This window comes from Saccopteryx bilineata, chromosome 1, assembly GCF_036850765.1.
Source record: "Saccopteryx bilineata isolate mSacBil1 chromosome 1, mSacBil1_pri_phased_curated, whole genome shotgun sequence".
Taxonomy (NCBI): Eukaryota; Metazoa; Chordata; class Mammalia; order Chiroptera; family Emballonuridae; genus Saccopteryx; species Saccopteryx bilineata.
This window is the reverse complement of record NC_089490.1, coordinates 342,141,906-342,169,024: the sequence shown is the minus strand read 5'-3', so window position 1 is coordinate 342,169,024 and position 27,119 is coordinate 342,141,906. Positions and strand designations below refer to the sequence as shown.

At 41.3% G+C, this 27,119-nt stretch overlaps 1 protein-coding gene and 1 non-coding gene across 3 annotated transcripts in view; both read right to left on the bottom strand.

Moving 5' to 3' along the window:
- The window catches only part of TENM4 (teneurin transmembrane protein 4), an 813,415-nt gene that overhangs the window by 26,108 nt on the left and 760,188 nt on the right, over positions 1-27,119 (bottom strand). For both annotated transcript variants that reach the window (XM_066249328.1, XM_066249320.1), the window contains one exon: positions 4,058-4,230. In XM_066249328.1, coding sequence (XP_066105425.1) covers positions 4,058-4,230 — 173 coding nt within the window. The remainder of the gene's footprint in view (positions 1-4,057; positions 4,231-27,119) is intronic.
- Positions 5,473-5,575, bottom strand: LOC136321727 (U6 spliceosomal RNA). The gene has a single exon (XR_010728846.1). It is a non-coding gene; the product is annotated as a U6 spliceosomal RNA (small nuclear RNA).

The following is a 27,119-nucleotide window of genomic DNA, read 5'->3' as shown; positions in this document are numbered from 1 at the left end:
ATTCACTGACAATCTGTATTTTACTTCCTTTGAACAGTGAAAAAGCCTGTGTCAATTTGTCTTTTAAAGCTGTTTCTTGCTGAATCCACATACGTCCATTAATGGTGACTTTGGATGGAACAGCATCTGCAGAGGCCCATTGCAAACGATCCCCATTTAATGTGAGCTGTGACTTCCTAAGGCTGCTGCTCATTAGTAGCTACTTCTTATTTCTTCCCAGCTTTCAGACACAAGATGAAACCGAAAGAGCTTCTTGCAGAGGCTACTGAGGTGGCTGCAAAACTGAGCATCTGGACCTGGTATGAAGGGAGGAAAGGGAGCTGGGCAGAGGTACCAAAGAGGAAAAACAGGTGCCGTGTCTCTGGGATTCCAGTTTGTACTATTTCCTTCTCACATTTTAATAGTTCCGAAACTTCAATGTATCTTAAGTCCCTTGTGTAAATTTCAGGCAGTGTGTCCCCCACTCCCCTACTCTATCCCCTCTACCTAAAAAGTTGTTATTAAATGGATGGTATGTTTTAAAAACCGTTTTGATGACACTTTTGATGGTATTTTTAAATTCCAAAAAGTTGTCCAAATATAAGAGATGCTGAATTAACTTTATTTATTTAATTCAGTAGGAGAGGAAGGGAGGCAGAGAGACAGACACCCACAAGTGGGTGGACCGGGATTCACCCAGCAAGCCCACTAGGGGGCGATGCTCTGCCTATCTGGGGTGTTGCTTTGTTGTTCAGCATCCAAGTTCTTAGCACCTGAGGCAGAGGCCATGGAAACATCCTCAGTGCCTGGGGCCAGCTCGCTCCAATTAGCTATGGCTGCAGGAGGGGAAGGGAGAGAGAAAGAGAGAGAATGAGAGAGAGAGAGAGAAGAGAAGAGAAGAGAAGAGAAGAGAAGAGAAGAGAAGAGAAGAGAAGAGAAGAGAAGTGAGAGGTGGAGAAGCAGACAGGTGCTTCTTCTGTGTGCCCTGACTGGGAATCCAACCTGGGACATCCACACACTGGGCCGACACTCTACCACTGAACCAACCAGGCAAGGCCACATTACCTTTTGATAAAATTGCTTAAAGCCAGCTTAGAAGTATGGAGTGGGTAAGACAATTCTTAACCACAGGGAAGAAAACAAAATGGTCGAGCCATCAGTGGCCTTGCTGTCCCTCATCAGGCAGAAGCCTGGCTGGCTCAGAATTGGTATCTTCCTTGGGTAATAAACCAGCCAGAGCATAATTACCTGGATGTATTCCAACCCACTGCTACAGGTGCTTGGTGGCGAAGCTAACTCAGGGCTTAGTTTCTCTTTCTTTGACTGGGAACTGCGATTGCTCTTTCAGTTTTATTTGAGTTTATTAGGGTGACATTGGTTCACATAACCACACAGGTTTCAAGAATACAACTCAAATAAACATCATCTGCTCCCTGCATCATGTGTCCATCACCCCAAGCAAAATTTCTTTCCGTCCCCATTTCTACCCCCCTTTGCCACCTACATCTGCCCCCCGACCCCCTTTTGTTCCGTCTGTTTGTTGTCTTTGTCTATACGTTTTATATATATATAAAACATATATATATAATATATATGTTGTTTTTTTTTTCTTAATCCCTTTACCTTCTTTCATCCAGCCCTGAAACTCCCCTTCCCTCTGACAGCTGTGTGTTCTATGATTCTATATATTCATCCCTCTGATTCTATTTTGTTCATCAGTTTATTGTGTTCATTAGATTCCACATATAAGTGAGATCATATGATATTTGTCTTTCTCTGCCTGGCTTATTTCACTTAGCACAATAATCTCCAGATCCATCATGTTGTCATAAAAGGTAAGATTTCTATTTATTTATTTATTTATATTTTACGGTTGAGTAGTATTTCATTGTGTAAACGTACCACAGCTTTTTTACCCACTCATCTAGTGATGGACACTTGGGCTATTTCCAGACCTTCACTATTGTAAATAATGCTGCAGTGAACACAGGGATGCATATATCCTTTCAAATTAATGTTTCTGGTTTTTTTGGATATATTTCCAGAATCTCTGGGTCATAAGGCAGTTCCATTTTTAATTTTTTGAGAAAACTCTATACTGTTTTCCACAGTGACCACAACAGTCTGCATTCCCACTAACAGTGCACAAGGGTTCCCTTTTCTCCACATCCTCACCAGCACTTGTTTGTTGACTTATAGATGACAGCCATTCTGACAGGCCTGAGGCAATATCTCATTGTGGTTTTAATTTGCATTTCTCTGATGATTAGTGATGTTGAACTTTTTTTCATATGTCTATTGGCCATCTGTACATACTCTTTGTAGGAGTGTCTATTCAGGTCCTTTTCCCGTTTTGTAATTGGGCTGTTTGTCTTCTTGATGTTGAGTAGTATAAGTTCTTTATCAGATGTATCATTGGCAAATATGTTCTTCCACTCAGTGAGTTTCTTTTTAATTTTGTTCATGCTTTTTAGTTTGATCTAGTACCATTTGTTTTTTTTCCCTTTATTTCCCTTGCCCAAGGAGATGTATCAGCAAAAATATTGCTGTAAGAAATGTCTGAAATTTTATTGCCTATGTTTTCTTCTAGAGTTTTTATGATTTTGCGACTTACATTTAAGTCTTTAATCCATTTTAAATTTATTCTTGTATATGGTGTAAGTTGGTGGTCTAGTTTCATTTTTTTTTTTTTTTTTGCATGTTCTTTGAGCTTTTAAAGGCATAGGATTACATTAGGATGTAAAAAAGTTGTGAAACTATATAATTATTTTCTTATTGCAAATCAAATCAAACTGCTTGTTAATTGATTAGTTAACTAATCTGACAAGTACTTTCTGAGCAATACTATGTATCTAGCCCATTCTGGTCACTCTTTGTACGTTGTCTAAAGAGATGATCTGAGCAACCCTATGAGGCAAGCATTGTAAATCAGCCTCATTTCCCAGACTCAGAAACTGAGGCCCAGGGAAGAGTGACTCCATCCAATACTTACACAGGTAGGAACTGGTGCAGCAGGCTTGGGGGCCCCAGTCTGCCTATCCTAGAACTCCTGTTCTTTGCACTGCCCCGTACCATCTGACATGGCTTTAAGGTGCTTTCTTTTCCCAGAGAAGACAATTGAGAGCTATGGCAATGTGGCAGAGTCAGGACTAGAATGTGGGTGTCTGATTCTTAGCCCAAGGTTCTTTTACTGCTTTGTGTCAAAGCCTTTGGGAGTACAAAAGCCACGTGGGGGTGGGAGGCAGACCAAGCAATGCCTTTCCTGGTGATGCCTTTCTTTTTTCACGCTTACTGAGTCCAACAAAGCTGTAAGTTCCACTCTTAAGTCAGTACATCACATGCGAAAAATTGAGGCAGACAATTTACAGCAATGTTTTAGTAATGTGATTTAGCTGAAGCTATAAGATGAACTCATACCAGGAATTATGCCATGGATACAGAGAGTGTCTCCTCTATATAGAATCCTCGCAGAGACAGAAACCATTCTCACCTGAGTGCCAGGAAGGTCTTCTCCATGCCCAATTCTTTTCATAATTAGGTGTAATTACTCTGTCCTTGGTCCTCGCCTGCACCAGTGTGAGACTAAGTCTTTAATCTGAGAGCCATTAGAATGGCAGAACAGTGAGGTCACCTCGATTAGGAGCTAATGGATTCTCTACCCTTTGTTCTGATGATAATGGGATGAGACAATGAAATATTACTTTGAAGATTCTGGGAGTGAATTTACAGGGTTCAGGCTAGCGTGTTTTGCAAATTAGGTGGCAATACAGAGGGAAACCAGTTGTAAAGCTTTCCTGTTCTTTGGCAGCTGTATTCTTTTTCTTTCAAATTTATATATTTTTAAAATTTATTGATTTTAGAGAGAGAAGAAGGGAGGGAGGGAGAGAGAGAGAGATAGGAACATAGACCTATTCCTGTTTGTGTCCTGAATGGGGATCAAACCAGCAACCTCTGAACTTTGGGATAATGTTCTCACCAAATGAGCTAGGTGGCCAGGGCACAGCTGTTTTTTTATGTCATTCTTTTCCAAAGGGGTGTCTCTACCCCTCTGTCTCAAAGTCCCCCCCACCTGGCTTACCTTGCAGCAGTGTATAGAAGGCACCTGAGGCAGACAGGTTGGTGGTTATGGTGACATCATCTTTGCTGGAGGTCTCTACCTGGACATGCACTGAGCTGTCTGTATCACTTCGGAAACTGCTCACCTGGCCAGTAGGGAAGGTCACATTTGTCAGGCGGCCAAAGCTGTCGTACCTGAAAACCAAGGGGTGGTTCTGAGTAACAGAAATAAAAGGTGCTAGAGTTGGGATTTGGTATGTTCTACCTCATATCACAGTTTTGCATGTTCTGCTTTTGTTTCTGCTTGGATACATTTCCATGTCTCCTGCATCTCCTTGCACACAGTTTCCAGGGTTAAGGCTCTACTTGCTGATAACCAACTGCAGACAAATAACTTACCTCCCCGAGTTCTTCCTTCCCTAATTCCGTAAAGTAGAGATAATAAGCCCTGTCCTGCCTTTCTCCCAGGATTATTGTGAGGAACATGTGGAAGTGCCCTGTAGCTATAAACTAATACACTGCTCACAAAAATTAGGAAGTATTTCAAAAATGAATATGAAGTGACAATATACCCCCTACTCTTTGTGAGCAACCTATATACCCATGAAGGTTGAGATAATGGTGAGCATATGAGACTGCTGACCCAGGGTCTCAAAGTTGGGAGACTCCCTGAGCTGGTATGGGCAAACCTCATGCTTGAATACCCTCTCAATATCCCCAGGAACTGGTATAGAGATTTTACCTGAACAGCACTAGAGAGAGGGCTTCCCAGGAAGCCATTGATCCTGGGAAAAGGGGGCTCTGAATTCAAACCAGGACTCTGCTGCCACATAAGGAGGCTAAACAGATAGGCTCTTACAACCTCTTCCCCTCTAGATTTCACATCTGGCACTAAGCAGCTCTCACAACTCACAGCTTTGCTCTCGTGATTCATCTGAAGCATTATAATTGAATCATAATTTGTTTCCCCATTCTCCTGACAGTAATAAGAGAAATACCTACCGTTACTGAACACCTCCAGCATACTGGGTATGGTGCTATTCCCTTTACATACATTCTTTCATTGAATCCTCACAACCAGTCTACAAGGTGTACATTATCTCCCTTTTGGAGGAGGCTCAGGAATTGAGGCTCAGAAAAGTGAAGTCACCTGCTCAAGGTCACGCAGATAAGTGCAGTGGAGTAAAAATTTAAACTCAGCTCTCTCTGCTCCTAAGTCACCACTTGCTTCTCTGTCTTCAGTGAGCACTTCCGTACTATCTGCAAGTATCCACTGTGTGTGCTTGCCTAACTGCTGTGCAGTGGTTGGAAGAAATGCAGGGAGTAGGCTATTAACATTTTAGTTATTATTTTTAATTAGGGGAGGTTATCTGTGAAAGGGTAGGTTTAAATAGCCTTTTCGCACTTGTGTATGAATGGTTCTTCATCAGATGTCAACGTATTTCTTTTTGTTTCGTGAATTTGCATGTCGTCCTTCTGCAGGGACGTGCTCATCTCTGTATCATTTCAATGTTAGTGCATGTGCTGCTGAAGCAAGCACTAGAGGCCCATAACTCTGACTTCCATGTACTGAGTCTCCTCCCTGGACCTCTTTTATTTATTTAATTTAACAATTTTTTAAAATTTATTCATTTTAGAGAGGAGAGAGAGCGACAAAGCGAGCGAGAGAGAGAGAGAGAGAGAGAGAGAGAGAGAGAGAGCAGCGACAGAGAGAGAGAAGGGGGGAGGAGCTGGAAGCATCAACTCCCATATGTGCCTTGACCAGGCAAGCCCAGGGAGCGACCTCAGCATTTCCAGGTCGACCCTTTATCCACTGCGCCACCACAGGTCAGGCTCCTCCCTGGACCTCTTTTTCCTGCTTTGCTTTTACTATTGGAGTAAAGCTCGCTCCTGGGCCCCTGCAGGTTCTAAGAATGGTGCAATGAAAGGGCCTGAAGTTCAGGTCCATCCTGGCTCTTCTGTGATTCCTTCAGCTGGGCCTGGCTTCCTGTCTGGACCCCTGAATCCTGCAATGTCTGTGGTTTCAGGTGAGGCTTTGTAATGAGACCAGGTAGGCACCTGCTGAGCAATTTTCTGCCAAAGGTCAGACTTGGGTGCTGCGTGGATCCTGCAACCTGCCAACTCTTTCTGTCCCTGTGCCTGGTACTGATCACAGTGCTATTTACACTGAATGGTGACAGTCCCCGGCACAGTCGGCCACAAAGGAGGTATTGATAAAGGTCTTTTGAATGACTCGCCCCAGTCCTTGACCCAAGACTTACTTTGAGGAAAGGATGATGGGACTCTGGGAAAGTTAAATCTCTCTCTATTGCTAAGGCATGAGGAAGGGGACTGGAAGCCCTTTCCCAGGTGGTGAGCAATGCAGCGGTCTCTCCCACCTATCCCGTGCTGGGTTTGGAGGGGCAAAGCACGGGCTGCTCTCAGACCTTCCGGCTCTCCTACCAGCAGTGCAGGGCCTGGGGAAATCTGCTTCTGTCATCATTTACCATTTTTCCTTCTTAGTACTGACTCAGGTTCTTGTAAGAAATGGCCAGTCTGGCTGAGGGAAGGGTGACGGTGTGGCTTGAAACTGGACTGCAGTGTCAGATGCAGAGTGCCCGTCAGCGCGGGGTGCGGGGGTGGTTCTGAGAGGCTGCCGCTAGGAAGGAGGGTGCGCCCTGGGGCAAAGATCCGGAGTGTTTGTCCTAAGGCCCTTCTCACCTAGAGACCCGCTCAGAGCTCTGCTCCTTTTTACACTAGGAGAGGCTGGTGTTCTCTTTGACCCACCACGGCTGCTGGAAATTTGGACAGAAAGGAATTTCACACAAATGTTTACAGTCATTATCTCTTTGAAGTACAGGTGATTTTAATTGCTTATTTATACATGTTTTCTGTTCCCAAGATTTTCTATAATTAACATGATTACTTTCATCATCAGAATTGTTGTGACAGCACACAGGGAGCTTCTGACCATGGCCATCTTGGAGAAGAGGACCTTGTAAATTACCAGCGTTTATAGAGGGGTCTCATTATAGGACATCTGCCAATATCAACCTCTAGCCTTTTTCAATAAGATATTTCTAGGGTATCCCAAATTTCTAAGCCCAAAATCAAAACTCCCTAAAACTGGCTCTGCCCTTGTCATCTTTTTTATTTATTTATTCATTTTAGAGAGGAGAGAGGGGGGGAGAGAGAGAGAGAGAGAGAGAGAGAGAGAAAGAGAGGGAGAGAGAGAGAGAGAGAGAGAAGGGGGAGGAGCTGAAAGTATCAACTCCCATATGTGCCTTGACCAGGCAAGCCCAGGGTTTTGAACCTGCGACCTCAGCATTTCCAGGTCGACGCTTTATCCACTGCGCCACCACAGGTCAGGCCAGCTCTTGTCATCTTAAGTGCACCTGTGTGCTGTGAGTAAGCTGAGCCCTATCAGACCTTTAGTTGTTTTGTTTGTTTGTTTTTGTTTTTTGTATTTTTCTGAAATTGGAAACTGGGAGGCAGTCAAACAGACTCCTGCATGTGCCTGACTGGGATCCACCTGGCATGCCCACCAGGGGGCGATGCTCCGCCCATCTGGGGCATTGCTCCTCTGCAACCAGAGCCACTCCAGCGCCTGAGGCAGAGGCCACAGAGCCATCAGCGCCCGGGCCAACTTTGCTCCAATGGAGCCTCGGCTGCGGGAGGGGAAGAGAGAGACAGAGAGGAAGGAGAGGGGGAGGGGTGGAGAAGCAAATGGGCGCTTCTCCTGTGTGCCCTGGTCAGGAATCGAACCTGGGACTCCTGCACGCCAGGCCGACGCTCTACCACTGAGCCAACCGGCCAGGGCCAAGCATGCAGGATTCTTAAAAAGGAGGTTTAGAGTCTTATAAATAAGAATTGATAGAGAGATTATGGATGAAAGGTCAGATGTCACTTCAATACTACTTCTCACAAGGCCTTGCTCAAACGCCACCTTGTAAAGTCCTCCCTGGTCTCTCCTGAGAGACGTTGGCACAGCTCTTTCATAGAATGTGTGCCCTGTATTGAAATAGCTGATGTACAAGTTGTCTCCCACTTAGGCCTGGGAGTTCCTGAGTCAGGACAAGGCTGTGAAGTCAGAAAGCCAGGCTGGGAATCTGGATTCTACCACCTTCCAGCAAAGGGACCCTGGAGGACTGCATGCTTGGATCTGGAGAGCCTTCTTCCTGCTCTCCTGGAGAAGGGAGACCGTGATTCATTCATACTACCTTCTGCAGGACTTGACATACAGGAGACACATAATAAACATCTGCTGAATACACAAATACGGAAACAACTGCTTTCACTAAATGGCGCTTTAGCAATCTCTGTAGGCATCTCCCTAGAGTTGTCATCCCCAACACAGAAAGAGGCTTCGCATAAAGGAAGACAATTGTAATTATTATTGAAGGTAGCCTGTAATACATAATTAAATTGAGCCCGAAGATGATACAATGAAAAGGCCCTATGCCTTCAAGATCTGGTTTTCATTTTCTACGAGATGGTTGAAAAACAGTAATTTCCACTCCTCACATTTTCCATTAGAAGGACTGAATGTCTCAATTAAATGAACATCAAATAGAACAGCCAATTTATAGACTTTTCTTGTCTCTTATTCATGCATTGCGGTGCCTTCCAGAGCTTGAGAAATGCCACTGGATCTCTCAGCTGCCTGATAGGCATCTGTGATGATCCCATCCGATCACTGCTGCTTCTGTCTCTGCAGGTAGAACTGGAGCTGCCCATTCTCGAGACCTTCAACACCTTTGCCCTGTGGCCCTCTTTGTGGAGCCATTTCTCTTCCTGCAGCAGAGCAGCCAAGAGCCAGGGGCCAGCGCTGCCCAGCAAGGGGGAGGAGGACAGTTCTGTGTGCTCTCTGGATTCCAAGTGGCTGCTACAGATCCTGGTCCTGTGATAGGGTGACTTCTGGACAACGGTTTAGGTAAGTCTGTGGTGGCTTTACTGAAAGTACTGGCAAACACCCTTCCTCTAACCGAGAGGAGTGAAGGACAGTGTTGGTGGGGGGAGGTCCTTGGAGCCAGACGGTCGAGGCTGTGGATCCTGGCTCTGAACTTGCCAGCAATGCGACTCTAGAGGACGGGCTCTCTGTTCTGTTCTCCTGCTAACCATCAGCTCCCACCACAAATGATATTATCTCAGGCAGGTTTTATAACCTAACCTCTGGGAGCCTCTAGTTGTCCTCTATAAAATGAGGATAATAATACCTGTCTTAGACAGAGACTATCAAGATCAAACAAGGTAACATATTTAAAATAAAATGCAAATGCTTACCAGGGCCCTGCAGGGCCCAGTGGGACTAGACTCTCACCGCCCCCCCCCCCCCCCACACACACACCAGGGAAGGGATTTTGTGTGGTCACTAATGTATCCCCAGAACTTAGAAAAGTGTCTGGCAGGTGCTCAATAATGTAAATAAATGAATCGATGTTGGTTGAAAGACATGTTCCTTCCTGCTTCTCTTTACAATTCCATTTTGAACCCTGCTCTTCCACACCTCCTGCATTCCATTGCATCTGCTTCTGTTCTGCAAACATGCCAAGCTCAAACATGCCAAGCTCAAGAGGCTTGGGGTGCTCTCACACATTGTTCCGCTTGCTGGGAGTGCTCTTACCTCCAATCTTGGTATGGCTGGTCCCTTTCATTATGTATGTATGTATGTATGTATTTATTTTGCATGAGAGCCAGAGAGAGAGCCAGAGAGAAGGACAGATAGGGACAGACAGGAAGGCAGAGAGATGAGAAGCATCAATTTTTCATTGTAGCACCTTAGTTGTTCATTGATTGCTTTCTTATATGTGCCTTGACCAGGGGCAGGGGACACAGCAGAGCAAGTGACCCCTTGCTCAGTCCAGGGACCTTGGGCTCAAGCTAACAACCTTGGGCTTCAAGCCAGTGACCTTTGGGCTCAAGCCAGTGACCATGGGGTCATGTCTATGATCCCACCCTCAGTCCAGCAACCCTGCACTCAAGCTGGTGGCCCCCCTCAAGCTGGTGAGCCCATGCTCAGGCTGGATGAGCCTGCACAAAAGCTGGCGACCTTGGGGTTTTGAACCTGGGTCCTCTACATCCCAATCCGTCATTCTATCCACTCCACCACGGCCTGATGAGGCTGGTTCCTCTCATTATTCATGCTTTAGTTAGAATGTTATCACTTCAGGCCTTCCTGGTCACCCTTTCTGAAATAGATAGGTCCTGCCATCTCTATCACATCATTTTATTTTATTGTCTTCATTATACTTATTATATTGTTCATGTCTTTACTTATGTGTTGTCTGTCTCTTCCTACTAGAATATAAGCTCCATGAGAAGAGGGACCTTATCTGCATTCTCAGTGCCTCGGCGAGTATCCAGCATATAAAAGTTACTCAATATATTTTTCTTGGATGCTGAAATGAATGAATGAATGAATAGTAGATGTTGTTTTTTTCAAGATCTAGATTGAGAATAACAAAGAACTCCACACTTTTAACTCTGAACTTCCATATGAGGAAGGGAATAGAGCAGGGGTCTCCAAACTTTTTACACAGGGGGCCAGTTCACTGTCCCTCAGACTGTTGGAGGGCCGGACTATAAAAAAAACTATGAACAAATCCCTATGCACACTGCACATATCTTATTTTAAAGTAAAAAAACAAAACAGGAACAAATACAATATTTAAAATAAAGAACAAGTAAATTTAAATCAACAAACTGACCAGTATTTCAGTGGGAACTATGCTTCTCTCACTGACCACCAATGAAAGAAGCGCTCCTTCAGGAAGTGCGGCGGGGGCCGGATAAATGGCCTCAGGGGGCCACATTCGGCCCGCGGGCCGTAGTTTGGGGACCCCTGGAATAGAGTATCATTTTGGTACCAAGAACCATACTTATAACCATCTTTGAGGTAGGCATTATTATTGTCATTTTACAATTGGTGAAGCTGAGGCTCAGAAAGGAGAGGTAACTAACTTAAGATCACACAGCTAGCAGAAGAATATAGATTCAAAGTAAGGCTGAGTTCTTTCATCAGGCTTCCCATAAAAATGATGCTGTTTCAAATCAAAACCTTTGTGTTTATCACTATGTTAAAGAAAATACTGTGCTTGGAAATCTCAGTCAAGGTGATTGACAGCTTTCTCTTCCAGATGCTTTGCTTTGATACCACAGTAACTGACTCTTCAGTGATACCAGCCCCCATTCGGGTATATGATGGGGGTGGCCAGATGATTGGCTTTTCATTATTTCCTTCCACTGACTCTTTTTCACTCAATTTTCCCAAAGTATCTTTGGAGCTCAGGGAAAGAAAACACATAAAAAATTGATACGGTTGCTGTGAACTTGGCTCTCAGAAGAGGACCACTAAAGGGTATCTTCACACACGCTGCAAGGCTTTCTTCTTCACACTCAATACTTAATATCTCAAGCCTCTTAACTCTGCACAGCTGTGGAGAAAAAATGCCAAATTGCCTCTCTGATACTAACTTCTGATGATTGGGACTTTTTGGTTGGAAAATAGGATTTAATTTTTTTTTTTTTTTTGTATTTTTCTGAAGCTGGAAACGGGAAGAGACAGTCAGACAGACTCCCGCATGCGCCCGACCGGGATCCATCCGGCACGCCCACCAGGGGCGATGCTCTGCCCACCAGGGGGCGATGCTCTGCCCCTCCGGGGCGTCGCTCTGCTGTGACCAGAGCCACTCTAGCGCCTGGGGCAGAGGCCAAGGAGCCATCCCCAGCGCCAGGGCCATCCTTGCTCCAATGGAGCCCTGGCTGCAGGAGGGGAAGAGAGAGACAGAGAGGAAGGAGGGGAAGCAAATGAGCACCTCTCCCATGTGCCCTGGCCGGGAATCGAACCCGGGTCCCCCGCACGCCAGGCTGACACTCTACCGCTGAGCTAACCAGCCAGGGCTAGGATTTAATTTTAAAGAGTTTCATGTATGATTGTCTCAAACACCACCATCATCAACAAGAATAGCCCATGCACACAATTAGTTCCCTTGGTGTCAGGTCACTATAATAGATGGTGTCACTACATTGTCAGTTCCTCCAAAACTGTATCAGAACCAGGATAGTTTTTGGCTTCTGCAATAGGAACTAATACTTCTTGCCCATTTCCCATAGAATTAAGTCTCAAAAATGAATTTTAGCCTTCAGTATTTCTAAGGTCTGGCTCACTCCACACTATAGGTCTTATTTCTCACTGATGATGTACTTGAGACAGTGACTCTAGTAGAAAGTGCATCTGGTGGAAAGGACTCAGGTAGATTTGGATTGAATCCTGGCTCTGGCACTTATGTATACAATGTTACAGAGCCAGGAGGTGTCTGTGCTGGTTATTCTCTGTTCTCTCCTCAGATCCATTCTGTGTCTTTCACTATGCCCAGAAGAGCTGACCCTCACAGACTACATCGCTGGGGGTCATCTTGCTGGCTTGCTTCTGGTTGGATTCAGTCAATGGTAGTCACTGGTACAAGAGACTGGAGACCGAGAGATGTTTTTCTTTCTCCCATCTTCTTCAGTATCATATATTTTTTTTAAGATTACTTTTTTTTTTAATTAAAAAATTTTTTTTTTATTTATTCATTTTAGAGAGGAGAGGGAGAGACAGAAAAAGAGAGAGAGAGAGAGGAGAGACAGAGAGAGAGAAGGGGGGAGGAGCTGGAAGCATCAACTCCCATATGTGCCTTGACCGGGCAAGCCCAGGGTTTTGAACCGGCAACCTCAGCATTTCCAGGTCGACGCTTTATCCACTGCGCCACCACAGGTCAGGCCAGTATCACATTTCTAATTGTGGCTGCATCTGTCCGTAATCTTCGCTTCTCTCAGATGGCTTTTCCTTCCTAGTTACAGCTCCCACTGAGATTCAGTAACAATATCCTATTCCTTTCCTGCTTTGCCCTTCAGCCTGATGGTTGATCATGGTTGTTCACTGTGTTCAGTGCCTGGGTGCCTCATCATCTTTTCTTGGTTCCCTTTTTCCTGCCTATTCCTCTATAGCATTTCTTTATCTAAAAGAAATTTTTGTTGGGTATAAATTCTGGGTTGACAGGTTTTTTTTTTTTTTTTTTTTAAGTTCAATACTTCTGTATTCTAGCTTGCATGATTTCTAATGAGAAGTTTGCTGTAATTCTTTGTTCTGTGTGAAATGCCTTTTTTCCTTCCTGGCTGACCTCATGATTTTCTATTTTTTCTTTTGTATGCAGCAGTTTGATTATATTCCTAGGTATGTGTGTTGTGTGTGTGTGTCTGTGTGTTTATTTCTGAGCTTTTTGGGATCTGTGGTTTGGTGTTTGTCATTACTTATGGCTAATTCTCAACCATCAAGTCCTTAAATATTTCTTCCACCTATTCTTTCTCTCTTCTCCTATAATTCCAACTACATGTGTAGTAGATGAGCTGATATTGTCCCCAAGCTCTTGGATACCAAGTTCTAAATTTTTTCCACTTGTTTTATTCTTTGTGTTTCAGTCTTACTAATTTCTTTCTTTTCATTTGTTTGTTTGCTTTGGAAGGCTTGTACTTTTATTTTCATAATTTGGTTGCTGTTCCACAATTTCATTTCAACTTGGTAGTGTGCATTTCTTTTTCAGTGTTAGACAAAATGTCTGTCTCAAGGTTTTTTGTAGGACATTTAATAATTTGTCATTTTTCTATTACAACAGTAGCTATAATTTCAGTTTATTTTGAAAACAAGAGTGACGTCAGAGAAATGGCACTGTGAGGAGCACTACCCTTAAATCTCCCCAAAATTTCAACAAGTTCTTCAACCAGAGACAGAAAAATCTATTCTTGGAGCGTCTGGAAGTCTCATACACTGAAAACAAAGGTATGATTGAGTGAAAAATTGGGTAAATATATAATCAACCCTGTAGGAAATAAGATGGAGAAAGGAACACTCTGCCTTCCTCACTAACCTGAGCAAGGGCTGCTTTCACTTGGAACTGAGAGAGAATGGGGGTTAAGGGTGTGGAGGGAGCCAGGCTGCAGCATAGACATCCAAGCCAAGGAAAGAGTGTGCCTGCGGCGACTCAGCCAACCGAGCTAACGCCCGCACCGGACCCCAGCAAAGACGATTGAGCAGAAGCTGCCATTAGCTCTGATATCCTGGTTGGTGAGCGCGGATAGTGTGCAAGAGGTTCCTCCTAGCACCTCGGGAGTGGGTGCCCGTGTTCCCGGACATAGGGGCAGGGTCAGAGGCCTTTGCATGGGCTGTGACCAGAGTTGCGGTGTGGTCCCTGCACCCTGAACAGCGGCGTGCACGGGGAGTGCGAAAGCGAACTTCCCTACGCCTGAACTTCTCTGGGTGGGAGGGGCGCCTCACCCAGCCATTCAAGCTAACATCCCCAAGAAGAAAAAAAAATAAAAGCGTTAGGGGGAGGGGAATGCAAGCAGCTTGCAGTCTGTCTCTGGAGCAGATCTGCGGATCCAATCACTGAAATTAGCTTAACCCACAGTCTGCTCACCTCCCAACTGACCTACATGGCTCTAACTGACAAGATCTCTCTCAGTTCAACAATCTAAGACAAGAGGCGTGATATTTTTTAGTGCCTCTTGCTATACACATAGGGGTGGGGGCAACTTCTGATTGGCAGAGCTTTCATACTCAGGGCTATATGTTAAAAAGAGGGAATTGGCAGTTTTTAAGACCTCCTGTTCTGCAGGCAGCGACTAGGGCATCTTCTTCCCAGCCAAAACATATTACAAAGTGCAAAAAGCCTGAGGAGAGTGGTCCCACAGAGTGCTGAGGCATACTGGACATGCCTGGAGGCTTATAGAAAGGCACCTTGAGAGCAATTGGCTCCCAGCCCCGCCTGATTACGCTGGCGGCTCTGACTGAGAGAGCCTTACCCAGAGCCCTGCGCAGAGTGGGGATAGAGTGGAGATTTGCCAGCTCTTTGAGCCTCTTACTCTCCAGGCAGAGGCAGTGGCAACCTCATAGGTGGATCATCAGGCTGCTAATTCAGGAAGGAGAGACTAGCAGAGAGGCTCCAGGAAAACAAACTCTCTCATTGTCGGAGCCTGCAAATGCTAACAAACCTTGACTACCAACAAGACTGAAGGCTAATATATGACATCACCATAGAGACTTATCAACTGCAAATCTCTACCTAAGCGTGCCACAGGGGCAGAGCCTGAGGTAAAGAGTCACTGACCAGGAAGAGGGAGAGGAAAGAAAAAGCAAAAAGATAACCTCTCAAAATCAAGAAAAATCCACAGACTTTATAACTTTTTCCATATTTTTTTTGTTTCTTTCATCTTCTTGTCTTTATTTTTATTTTTTCTCTTCCATCTTGGTTCATTTATTCTCTGCCCATCTTATTCTTTCCCCTTCTTGAACTACACTACCCATAAGTGTTACATCTCTCATTTTCTTTCTTTTCTTCTTCCTTTCTCTCTATGAGGGTTACACTCAAAAAACCCTTAACTCTCTCTCTCTCTTTTTGTTCTTATTTCTTCTTTCCCTTTTCCCCTTTTTCTTCTTTCTCCCTTTCTATTAGTTTCTTCTTTTCTCCTTTACTTTTCCTCTCATTCAATCCTCAATCACGAACAAATTATTTTATTTGGGACTCAAATTTTTTTTCTTTGTGGCATTTTGGGTGCTTTTGACTTCACTTTTTAACTCATTAGCATTCCTTCCAACCGTGGCTCTCCATTCTATCTAGTTTTTGCTCCACTTAATACAATAGTAATGTTTTTTCCCTTTTCCCTGTTTCCCTCTTATCCCTCTCATTATATCTCTTAGTCAACCATCACTTACAAGCAAATCATTTTATTCTTGATGCAAATATTTTCCTTTTTGCATTTTGTGTGTCCCTACCTCCTTTTTTTTGCCCTTTTATCACTTCTTCCCAACTCAGGCCCTCCATTATAGGTAGTTTTTGTTCCATTTAGCACAATATAATTCACAGTTCATCACAATATTTTCTCAAGGAGGAGGGGAGAGGAGAAGAAAAAAAGAGGAAAATAATAAATTTTCTTTTTTTCTTTCCATTTTTCTTCTTTTTTTACTTTTTATTCTTTATTAATTCTCATTAGTGCTATCAACAAAACCACCCTCAGATGCCATTAAGGAAAAGGAAATCAAATATCATGGATACAAAAGACAGAGATGTAGCACAGATAGATGAGGAAAAATCTATGGAGAAAAAATTTAATATATTGGAAACCTTGGAGCTAAATGACAGAGAATTTAAAATAGAAATACTAAAAAATACTCAGAGATATACAAGAAAACACAGGCAATTTAGGGAGCTCAGAAAACAACTCAACGAACACAAAGAATATATTACCAAGGAAATTGAAACTATAAAAACAAATCAAACAGAGATGAAAACTCAATTCATGAACTGAAAAACGAGGTAACAAGCTTAGCTAATAGAACAGGCCAGATAGAAGGTAGGATTAGTGACATAGAAGACAAGCAACTTGAGGCACAACAGAGAGAAGAAGAGAAAGACTCAAATTTAAAAAAATGAGAAAGCCCTACAGGAACTGTCTGATTCCATCAAAAAGACTAACATAAGAATAATAGGTATATCAGAGGGAGAAGAGAGAGAAAATGGAATGGAGAACATACTCAAACAAATAATAGACGAGAACTTCCCAAGCCTGTGGAAAGAACTAAAGCCTCAAATTCAAGAAGCAAACAGAATTCCAAGTTTTCTTAACCCTAACAAACCTACTCCAAGGCACATCATAATGAAATTGGCACAAACCAACGACAAAGAAAAAATTCTCAAGGCAGCCAGGGAAAAGAAGAATACAACATATAAAGGAAGGCCTATTAGATTATCATTGGATTTCTAAGCAGAAACTCTACAAGCTAGAAGAGAGTGGACCCCAATATTTAAAGTCCTGAAAGAGAGGAACTTTCAGCCAAGAATACTATACCCATCAAAGCTATCCTTCAAATACGAAGGAGAAATAAAAACATTCACAGATACAGAAAAGATGAGGGTATTTATCACCAGAAAACCCCCACTCCAGGAGGTTTTCCAACAAGATACAAAGAACAAAACAAAACAAAAATACAAGTAAAAGCTCCACCAAGAACACAATAAAACCAAATTTAATCTGTGACAACAAAAACAAAAAAAAAGGGGGAGAGGATGGAGATTAACAGTAACAAAGGATGATGGAGTGCAGAAGCATTCATAAGATAGTGTACTACAATGAACATGGTAGGTATCCTTTTCATTACTTAATGGTAACCACCCTTGAAAAAACCACCACAGAAGCACATGACTTAAAAAAGGTAGCAACAGAGGAAAGAAGTATGGAATACAACCAAACAAAAACAAATGATAGAAAAACAAAAGAGAAGAATCAAACAAGATACAAAACTAACAGAAAGCAATTATAAAATGGCAATAGGAAACCCACAAGTGTCAATAATTACACTAAATGTAAACAGATTAAACTCACCAATAAAAAGACACAGAGTAGCAGAATGGATTAAAAAAGAAAATCCAACTCTATGCTGCCTACAAGAAACACATCTAAGCAACAAGGATAAAAACAAATTCAAAGTGAAAGGCTGGAAAACAATATTCCAAGCAAATAACATCCAAAAAAAGCAGGTGTAGCAATACTCATATCTAATAATGCTGACTACAAGACAGCAAAAGTACTCAGAGACAAAAATGGTCATTTCATAATGATTAAGGGGACGCTGAATCAAGAAGACATAACAATTCTTAATATATATGCACCAAACCAAGGAGCACCAAAATATATAAGACAGCTACTTATTGACCTAAAAACAAAAACTGACAAAAATACAATCATACTTGGAGACCTCAATACACCGCTGACGGCTCTAGATCGTTCATCCAAACAGAAAATCAATAAAGATATATGGCCTTAAACGAAACACTAGAGCACCTGGATATGATAGACATCTATAGGACATTTCATCCCAAAATAACAGAGTATACAATTTTCTCTAGTGTACATGGAACATTCTCAAGAATTGACCATATGTTGGGCCACAAAAATAACATCAGCAAATTCAGAAAAATCGAAATTGTACCAAGTATATTTCCTGATCATAAAGTCTTGTAACTAGAATTCAACTGCAAAAAAGAGGAAAAAAACCCCACAAAAATGTGGAAACTAAACAACATACTTTTAAAAAATGAATGGGTCAAAGAAGAAATAAGTGCAGAGATCAAAAGATATATACAGACAAATGAAAATGACAATACGACATATCAGAAGCTCTGGGATGCAGCAAAAGCAGTGATAAGAGGGAAGTTTATATCACTTCAGGCCTATATGAACAAACAAGAGAGAGCCCAAGTAAACCACTTAACTTCACACCTAACGAACTAGAAATAGAAGAACAAAGACAACCCAAAACCAGCCGAAGAAATGAAATAATAAAAATCAGAGCATAAATAAATGAAATAGATAACAGAAAAACTATAGAAAAAATTAATAGAACAAGGAGCTGGTTCTTTGAAAAGATCAACAAAATTGATAAACCCCTGGCAAAACTCACCAAGAAAAAAAGAGAAAGGACTCATATAAACAAAATCCAAAATGAAAGAGGAGAAATCACCACAGACATCATAGATATACAAAGAATTATTGTAGAATACTATAAAAACTATATGCCACCAAATTCAACAATCTAGAAGAAATGGATAAATTCCTAAAAGAATACAACCTTCCTAGACTGGGTCATGAAGAAGTAGAAAGCCTAAACAGACCAATTAGCAGGGAGGAAATAGAAAAAACTATTAAAAACCTCCCCAAAATAAAAGTCCAGGCCCAGATGGTTCTACTAGTGAATTCTATCAAAAATTCAAAGAAGACTTGGTTCCTATTCTACTCAAAGTCTCCCAAAAAATTGAAGAAGCAGTACTACCAAACACATTTTATGAGGCCAACATAACCCTCATACCGAAACCTGGCAAGGATGACACAAAAAAAGAAAACTACAGACCAATATCTCTAATGAATACAGATGCTAAAATACTAAACAAAATATTAGCAAATTGAATACAACAACATATTAAAAAAATAATACATCATGATCAAGTGGGATTCATCCCAGAATCTCAAGGATGGTTCAATATACGTAAAGCAGTTAACATAATACACCATATCAACAAAACAAAGAATAAAACCCACATGATCTTATCAATAGATGCAGAAAAGGCATTTGATAAAATACAACACAACTTTATGTTTAAGACACTCAAAAAAATGGGTATAGAAGAAAATATCTCAACATGATAAGGCTATATATGATAAACCATCAGCTAACATATTAAATGGCATAAAACTCAGGACTTTCCACCTTAAATCAGGAACAAGACAGAGTTGTCCACTCTCTCCACTCTTATTTAACGTGGTGCTAGAAGTTCTAGCCAGAGCAATCAGACAAGACAAAGAAATAAAAGGCATCTATATTGGAAAAGAAGAAGTAAAGGTATCACTTTTTGCAGATGATATGATCCTGTACATCAAAAACCCCAAAGAATCCACAAAAAGATTACTAGAAACAATAAACCAATACAGTAAGGTCACAGGATTCAAAATTAATATACAAAAGTCCATAGCCTTTCTATATGCCAACAATAAAACATTAGAAACCGAACTCAAAAAAATAATCCCCTTCATGATTGCGACAACAACAAAAAATACCTAGGAATAAACATAACAAAGAATGTAAAGAACCTATATAACAAAAACTACAAAGCATTGTTAAGGGAAATCGAAGAAGATACAATGAGATGGAAAAATATTCCTTATTCTTGGATAGGAAGAATAAATATAATCAAAATGGCCATATTACCCAAAGCAATATACAAATTTAATGGAATTTCCATCAAAATTCCAATCACATTTTTTACAGAAATGGAACAAAAAAATCACCAGATTTATATGAAAAAATAAAAAATCCCGAATAGCCAAAGCAATCCTAAGGAAAAAGAATGAAGCTGGGGGCATTACAATACCTGACTTCAAACAATATTATAGGGCCACAACAATCAAAACAGCATGGTATTGGCAGAAAAATAGACACTCAGACCAATGGAACAGAATAGAAAGTCCAGAAATAAAATCACATATATGTGGTCAAATAATTTTCAATAAAGGGGCCAACAACACACAATGGAGAAAAGAAAGCCTCTTCAACAAATAGTGCTGGGAAAACTGGAAAGCCACATGCAAAAGAATGAAACTGGACTACAGTCTCTCCCCCTGTACAAAAATTAACTCAAAATGGATCAAAGATCTAAACATAAGACCTGAAACAATTAAGTGCACAGAAGAGGACATAGGTACTAAACTCATGGACCTGGGTTTTAAAGAGCATTTTATGAATTTGACTCCAAAGGCAAGAGAAGTGAAGGCAAAGATAAATGAATGGGACTACATCAGACTAAGAAGTTTTTGCTCAGCAAGAGAAACTGACAACAAAATAAACAGACAGCCAACTAAATGGGAAATGATATTTTCAAACAACAGCTCAGATAAGGGCCTAATATCCAAAATATACAAAGAACTTATAAAACTCAACAACAAACAAACAAGCAATCCAATAAAAAAATGGGAAGAGGACATGAACAGACACTTCTCCCAGGAAGAAATACAAATGGCCAACAGATATATGAAAAGATGCTCATCTTCATTAGTTATTAGAGAAATGCAAATCAAAACTACAATGAGATACCACCTCACACCTGTTAGATTAGCTATTATCAACAAGACAGGTAATAGCAAATGTTGGAGAGGCTGCGGAGAAAAAGGAACCCTCATTCACTGTTGGTGGGAATGTTAAGTAGTACAACCATTATGGAAGAAAGTATGGTGGTTCCTCAAAAAACTGAAAATAGAACTACCTTATGACCCAGCAATGCCTCTACTGGGTATATACCCCAAAAACTCAGAAACATTGATACATAAAGACACATGTAGCCCCATGTTCATTGCAGCATTGTTCACAGTGACCAGGACATGGAAACAACCAAAAAGCCCTTCAATAGATGACTGGATAAAGATGTGGCAGATATACACTATGGAATACTACTCAGCCATAAGAAATGATGACATCGGATCATTTACAACAAAATGTTTGGATCTTGATAACATTATACGGAGTAAAATAAGTAAATCAGAAAAAACCAAGAACTGCATTATTCCATACATAGGTGAGACATAAAAACAAGACTAAGAAACATGGACAAGAGTATGGTGGTTATTGGGTGGGGGAGGGCAGAGGAGGGAGAAGGGAAGGGGAAGGGGGAAGGGCACAAAGAAAACTAGATAGAAGGTGTCAGAGATCAATCTGACTTTGGGTGATGGGTATGCAGCATAATTGAATGACAAGATAACCTGGACATGTTTTCTTTGAACATTAAAATTAATAAAAATTTATATAAACAAAAAGAAAACAAGTCTAGAGTTTACTTGAATTATACTTATAATTTTGAACATTGCTTAAAAATGGGTGCTTGTTATTATATGTGATGTATATCTCAATAAAGCTGTTATATAACAAAAAATAAGTGCTGTAAGTAGTTGATCTTGACCACTTGGAGCTTATATCACTGCAAGCAGATATCCAAAAAGAAGCCATCATTCAAATGACTTGAATTATATATATATATAAATATGAACTAAAAATATTTCTGTTAGATCTGAAGTTAACCTAAAGCAGTCTTTTTGATAGCTAGTGCAATTTGTTCACTCTTTTGTTTGACATCAGAATTATTGTTTGAGAAATTCGGTAATTTCTAGTGACCCGTCTTTCCTCACCTGTGTCAGGTCTACTGCTAAGCCCATCACAGGCATTCTTCATCTCTGTAACTATGTTTGTTTCTAGCACTTCCATTTTATCTCTTAAGAGTTTCCATTTCTCTGCTGAAATTTTCCATCTGATCTTGTATGTTTTTCATCTTTTCCAGTACAGCCTTTAATATAATTATAGTTCTTTCAAAATTCCTGAAAGAGAGTTTTAACCTCTGCATTATATCTGAATGTGGTTCTGATGATTCCTTTGTCTTCTGGGAATGTGTTGCTTTTTTCTCCCAATTTTGCATGTTCAGTTGAAAGTGTTACATCTTGTACAGCGCAGTAGACACTGAGGTAACAGGTTGTATGCCTGAAGATGCATATGAGTTTTCTTCTGCTAGGATTTTAGTGAGGGTGTATGAGTCACTTTATAGATAGAGTTTGGACTGACTAGGAAGTTTTTGTTCCTATAGCTAACCTTAGTGCATTACAGGCTTTAAATTCTTTTAACTATGTTGTGTTTACGGTGCAAAAAATTATTTTTCTTCAATGTTGACTTCATCCTCAGCTTTAGGTTCCCTTTTTGCGCTGCCCCTTAAGGGGGGGGTCTCTTGTCCCTTTCTTATCTTTCCTAGTTCTGTTTTGCTTTTCACTGTTGTGTTTAGCTCTTTAGCTAGTGGTAGGGGTTGGTGAGCCTGAGAGAGCTCTCAATTGCTCTGATTAAGTCTCATTCTTCTGAGGACTCATGTGTCCTTGAGTCTCAGGAGTGTGGCCTCTTCAGTGCTCCTGCCCCTTTTCAGGCTATAATTCTGGGTCCATTACAGATTACTCCCCTCCCAGAAGAAGTTTTAAAAAATGTTTTCTTCTCTCATTCAGTTATAGAAGGTTTCCACCAGTGCTTAAGGAGGATAGTGTTGCCCTTCTCTCCCCAGATTAAGGCTTTTGGTCCACATGGGAATAAGGTGAGAAGAGTCTGACTGCAGCAGGCAGGTACTTATGCCCTCTCCCAGCAACAGCTGTACCTCCCCCCCTCCCCCAGGCATACAAGGGACACTTTCAGAAATCTTTTTGTACTCTCTTTTGAGAATACCTGGTGAGGTTTGAGGAGAATAGTTCTGAAGAGAATGTGGACTCTCCTAATTTCTGAAGCCTCCAAGGGCTTCATACTCTCTTGCCAATATGTACTTAGCCTTTGTATATTCACCAACAGCCTAGCTGAACTCTTGTTACTGGTAACGAGTGGCATTTACCCAGGTAAGTTAGTGCTCACATCTTGTCTTTCTCTTCAGGAGTCTGTCTCCTGTTGGATTTGGTCAGTTTATTGCCTTGTGAACTCAGAGAAGGAGTTCAAGAAAAACTTATGAATTTACCCTTTGTCTGGTTTATTTTCTTTGTAAGGTTGGGAACAATGCTCTTTCTAGCTCTTATATCCTCAGCAAAACCCAAAAGCCAAGGCTCTTCATCTGAACCTTTTGAGTTGAATTCTATACCCTGCTGGGAGCAATGATAGTACTGAAGCTGGGATTCGAATCTAGTATCCTTCTAACCACAGCCTAGTCTTTCTTCCTTCTATCTCCTTTCCCTCCTGAATTTGTATTTCATTCATAAGATATTTATTGAGCACCTACTAGGTGGCAAGCTCTAAGCTTGCTACAGAGATAAATCAGTCTGGGAGAGTCTCACAATAGTTAATGTGAGAATAACTATGACAGGGGCTCTCATGAGAGGCCAGAGCCACTTCTCCCTATGGAACTTGGAGAAACCGATTGCTCATGCCTACTCCGCAAGCCAATTTTGGAACCTGCCTCACACTCATCAGGCCATTGTCTTAGCTATCGAATGCCATCTGCCCAGGAGCTCAAGTCTGAAGTTAATGAGGCCACACATTGGAGATGAAGGTTGCATTATAGATTCCTTTGAAGTTTTCTACTAGCAGATCCATAGGTTGAGGGAAGGAAACTAACCTTGATTTCCCAGAATTGTGAACTTAAAAAAAGAAATTCCCTTTTTGTTTTCGAGAGAGTGAGAGACAGAGTAAAGAAGAGATGAGAAGCATTAACTCATAGTTGTGGCACTTTAGTTGTTCATTGATTGCTTCACATATGTGCCTTGACTGGGGGGTTCCAGTTGAGCCAGTTACCCCTTACTCAAGCCAGCAACCTTAGGCTTAAGCCAGTGACCATGGGGTCATGTTGATGATTCCGGTGACCCCACGCTCAAGCTGGCAACCTCGGGTTATTGAACTTGGAACCTTAGCATCCCAGGTCGATGCTCTATCCACTGTGCCACCACCAGTCAGGTTGTGAACTCTTTAAGTAAACTTGCTCTGTAGTGTGTGATGTTTATGTTACATGTATTATTTAATCTGTTGAGAGAATCAATAAAGCCAACTTAAAACTTGTTTCAGTAATAGCCCATGTCATAGGCAAGCCTGTACTGATTTTTTTTTAATATTAGAGCAGTTGAGTTGGAATCCACTAAGTTGCCTCATGGAGTCAAAAGTAGAAAATTTACTAAAACAATGGTGCATTGGAAAAATCTGTCCAAATTTATATTAAGAAACATAGTAATGATAATAATATCTCACATCTTTACTTCTTTAGGAGCTTCATAGTTTGCAAAGTACTTTTACTTTCAGTATTTATTTAATTTTTTGATCTGCATAATGACCCTGTGATAGCGTAAAGTAGGTGTTATTTCTGTTGGGTTGAGGCTTGTGTTTGGAAGCCAGCCAGCCTGCCCCTGAGTGACGTGGCTATCACCCAGTGAAAATTGCTATCTGGTACCCTCACTTAGTTCACAATCTGAGCTGAGCCATTTTTCCTTGACCCACTCTGCATGCCTTTCCCCGCCCAGTTTGGATATTTGCAGGGACCTGACCCTTTTCTAGTTCTGAAACCTGAGACTTGACACTTGATCTTGCTCTTCTGGTCTGACCTCAAATTCCCTACCTACTTCAATTACAACTTTTCTCTGCTCCTTTGATTAGTTTATTGGCAGCTACTCTCGGGTAATATCTTCCATGCTCAAACACCATTTCTGCAATTACTGGTACTGCCATTAATACTGCTTGAAATAATAATGATAATATTAATAAGGATAACGACTGCAATTATCATTTGAGTATTTATGATGAGTTAGACATTGAGTTTTCCATATTTTTATCTCTTTGAAATTTTGAACATCAGACTATTCCTATAAAACAGATACTATTTCTATCCGTGTCATACAGATAAATCACCAAGAACTAAAGGTGAACTCAGTCAGTATAGTTGAAAGAACAGACTGGTGTGTGCTCGTGGTGATTTTAGACGAGTTACCTAACTCTCTGTGCCTCACTCTGTTCATTTGTTAAAAAATGTGGATGATAATTTCTACTGTTTGAGGTTGTTGAGAAGACTAAATTGGAAAGAGTCTGGCACACAGTAGGATCTAAAAAAATTGAGGTTCTATTTTTTTTTTTTTTTTTTTTTTTTTTTTTTGGTGACAGAGTCAGACCGAGGAACAGATAGGGACAGATAGGAAGGGAGAGAGATGAGAAGCATCAATTCTTTGTTGTGGCACATTAGTTGTTCATTGATTGTTTTCTATTGTGCCTTGACTGGGGAGCTACAACAGACCAAGTGACTCCTTGCTCGAGCCAGTGACCTTGGGCTCAAGCTGGTGAGCCTTGCTTGAACCAGATGAGCCTGTGCTCAAGCTGGCGACCTCGGGGTCTCAAACCTGGGTCCTCTGCATCCCAGTCCGACGCTCTATTCACTGTGTCACCACCTGGTCAGGCGAGGTTCTATTTTTATTTTAGGGCTTTTATCTTTCACTCCTGGGTAATGCTATTTAGTGGATATTTTGAAATGCCAAATATGATTTTATAAAAAGCGAACTGTACTAACTTTTCCTTCTTAATAAAACATTAACTCTGGCTGTGTATTTCATCAGGAAAGCCAGGGATGGGGAAATGGAATCCTTTCTGGTAGAGTTGTAGGAAATGGTTTTAGATTTCAGGGTTGGTAGAGAGGAACGGTTGCAGTGATGTGTAAGCATTCAGTTTGGGATTAGAGAATGACCTTGAGAACTAATTGAGTGCACTGACTTTCTCTGACAAAGAAACCACTGTTTTGGCTAAATAATATATAAAGAGATTTCCATCAGGCAGTGGGGGAAAATTGAATTATTTAGTGTATTTCCATTTCAATGAGTTAATCAAGATAATTGCTGTTTTCCTGGATCTTTGTCTTTTCTTTATAACTAGCAAGGTCTTGTTTGGAGAAAGGAGTTTAGCCAATGAACTTTGTACAAATTGCTGTGACATGTTTTGATGCGAATTGTATTTAAAAGTCTATTACAGATCCTTTTTCTTGGGATTCTAGGACTGGGAGAAACTGATGCTTGATCAAGCTTAAGGAAACGTTACGGTTCAAAGATTCAAGTTCATTGGGGATTAACAAACAGCAGCGGAAAGCAGGGCGGAGCTGAAAGAGCATGAGCTCTGGCATCAGACAGACCTGGGCTGTGATCCCTGTTCTGCCCTGTTCTCACCGTATAACAGTGGACAAATGAGCCTCTCCGGGCCTCAGCTTCAATTTCTGTAAAGCAGATAATATCACCCATACCGTATTTCCCCATGTATAAGACGCACCTTAATTTTGGGGCCCAAAATTGGAAAAAAATGTATTGTATTAAATAAAGGTATCGAACTCAAGTTTTATTCATCATAAAATTCACTCCTGCGAAAAAGCTGGAAATGCAAGTAAAAAATCTACAACCACTGTATGAGACACACCCAGTTCTTAGACCCCAACATTTTTGGAAAAGCGTATGTCTTATACATGGGGAAATGTGATAAATGCAATATAATGGTTCCTAGTCCCTATCTGATGCGCAGTAAGGCTAGTTCCTTCACCATCTCCTTCCTGCGTAATTAATTATGTGACGGTCACGAGTTCCGCGGTCTCAGTTGTCTGGAACATGGCTAAGACGTGAAGTTTAAAATCTAAATAGAAAAGGAGATGTTACAAAGTCCATTGATTAAAGTAGCTCGTAGAGGAACATCTCAGATATAGTTGAGTTTGAACAGAATTGGAATAAACCGAACTCTGTTTCTCCGAGCACACCACTGAACAAGCCGTATCCCAGGTGAAGAGAAGGAAAGTGAGCTGACTTGAGGGGGACCTACTGTGGAAGCAAACAGTGACACAGCAGTGCTGCTCTAAGGGAGAAAGCAGTAAAACTATGCCAGTGAGACACAGGGCTAAGAAAAGAAAGTTTAGCATCATTTTGGGCAGGGACTAAGGGTTCTGTAGCTTCACTGCCTCACTTTCTTGAAGCTATCTTCATATTACAGCATAATATGCAATTGTGGGTGTTTC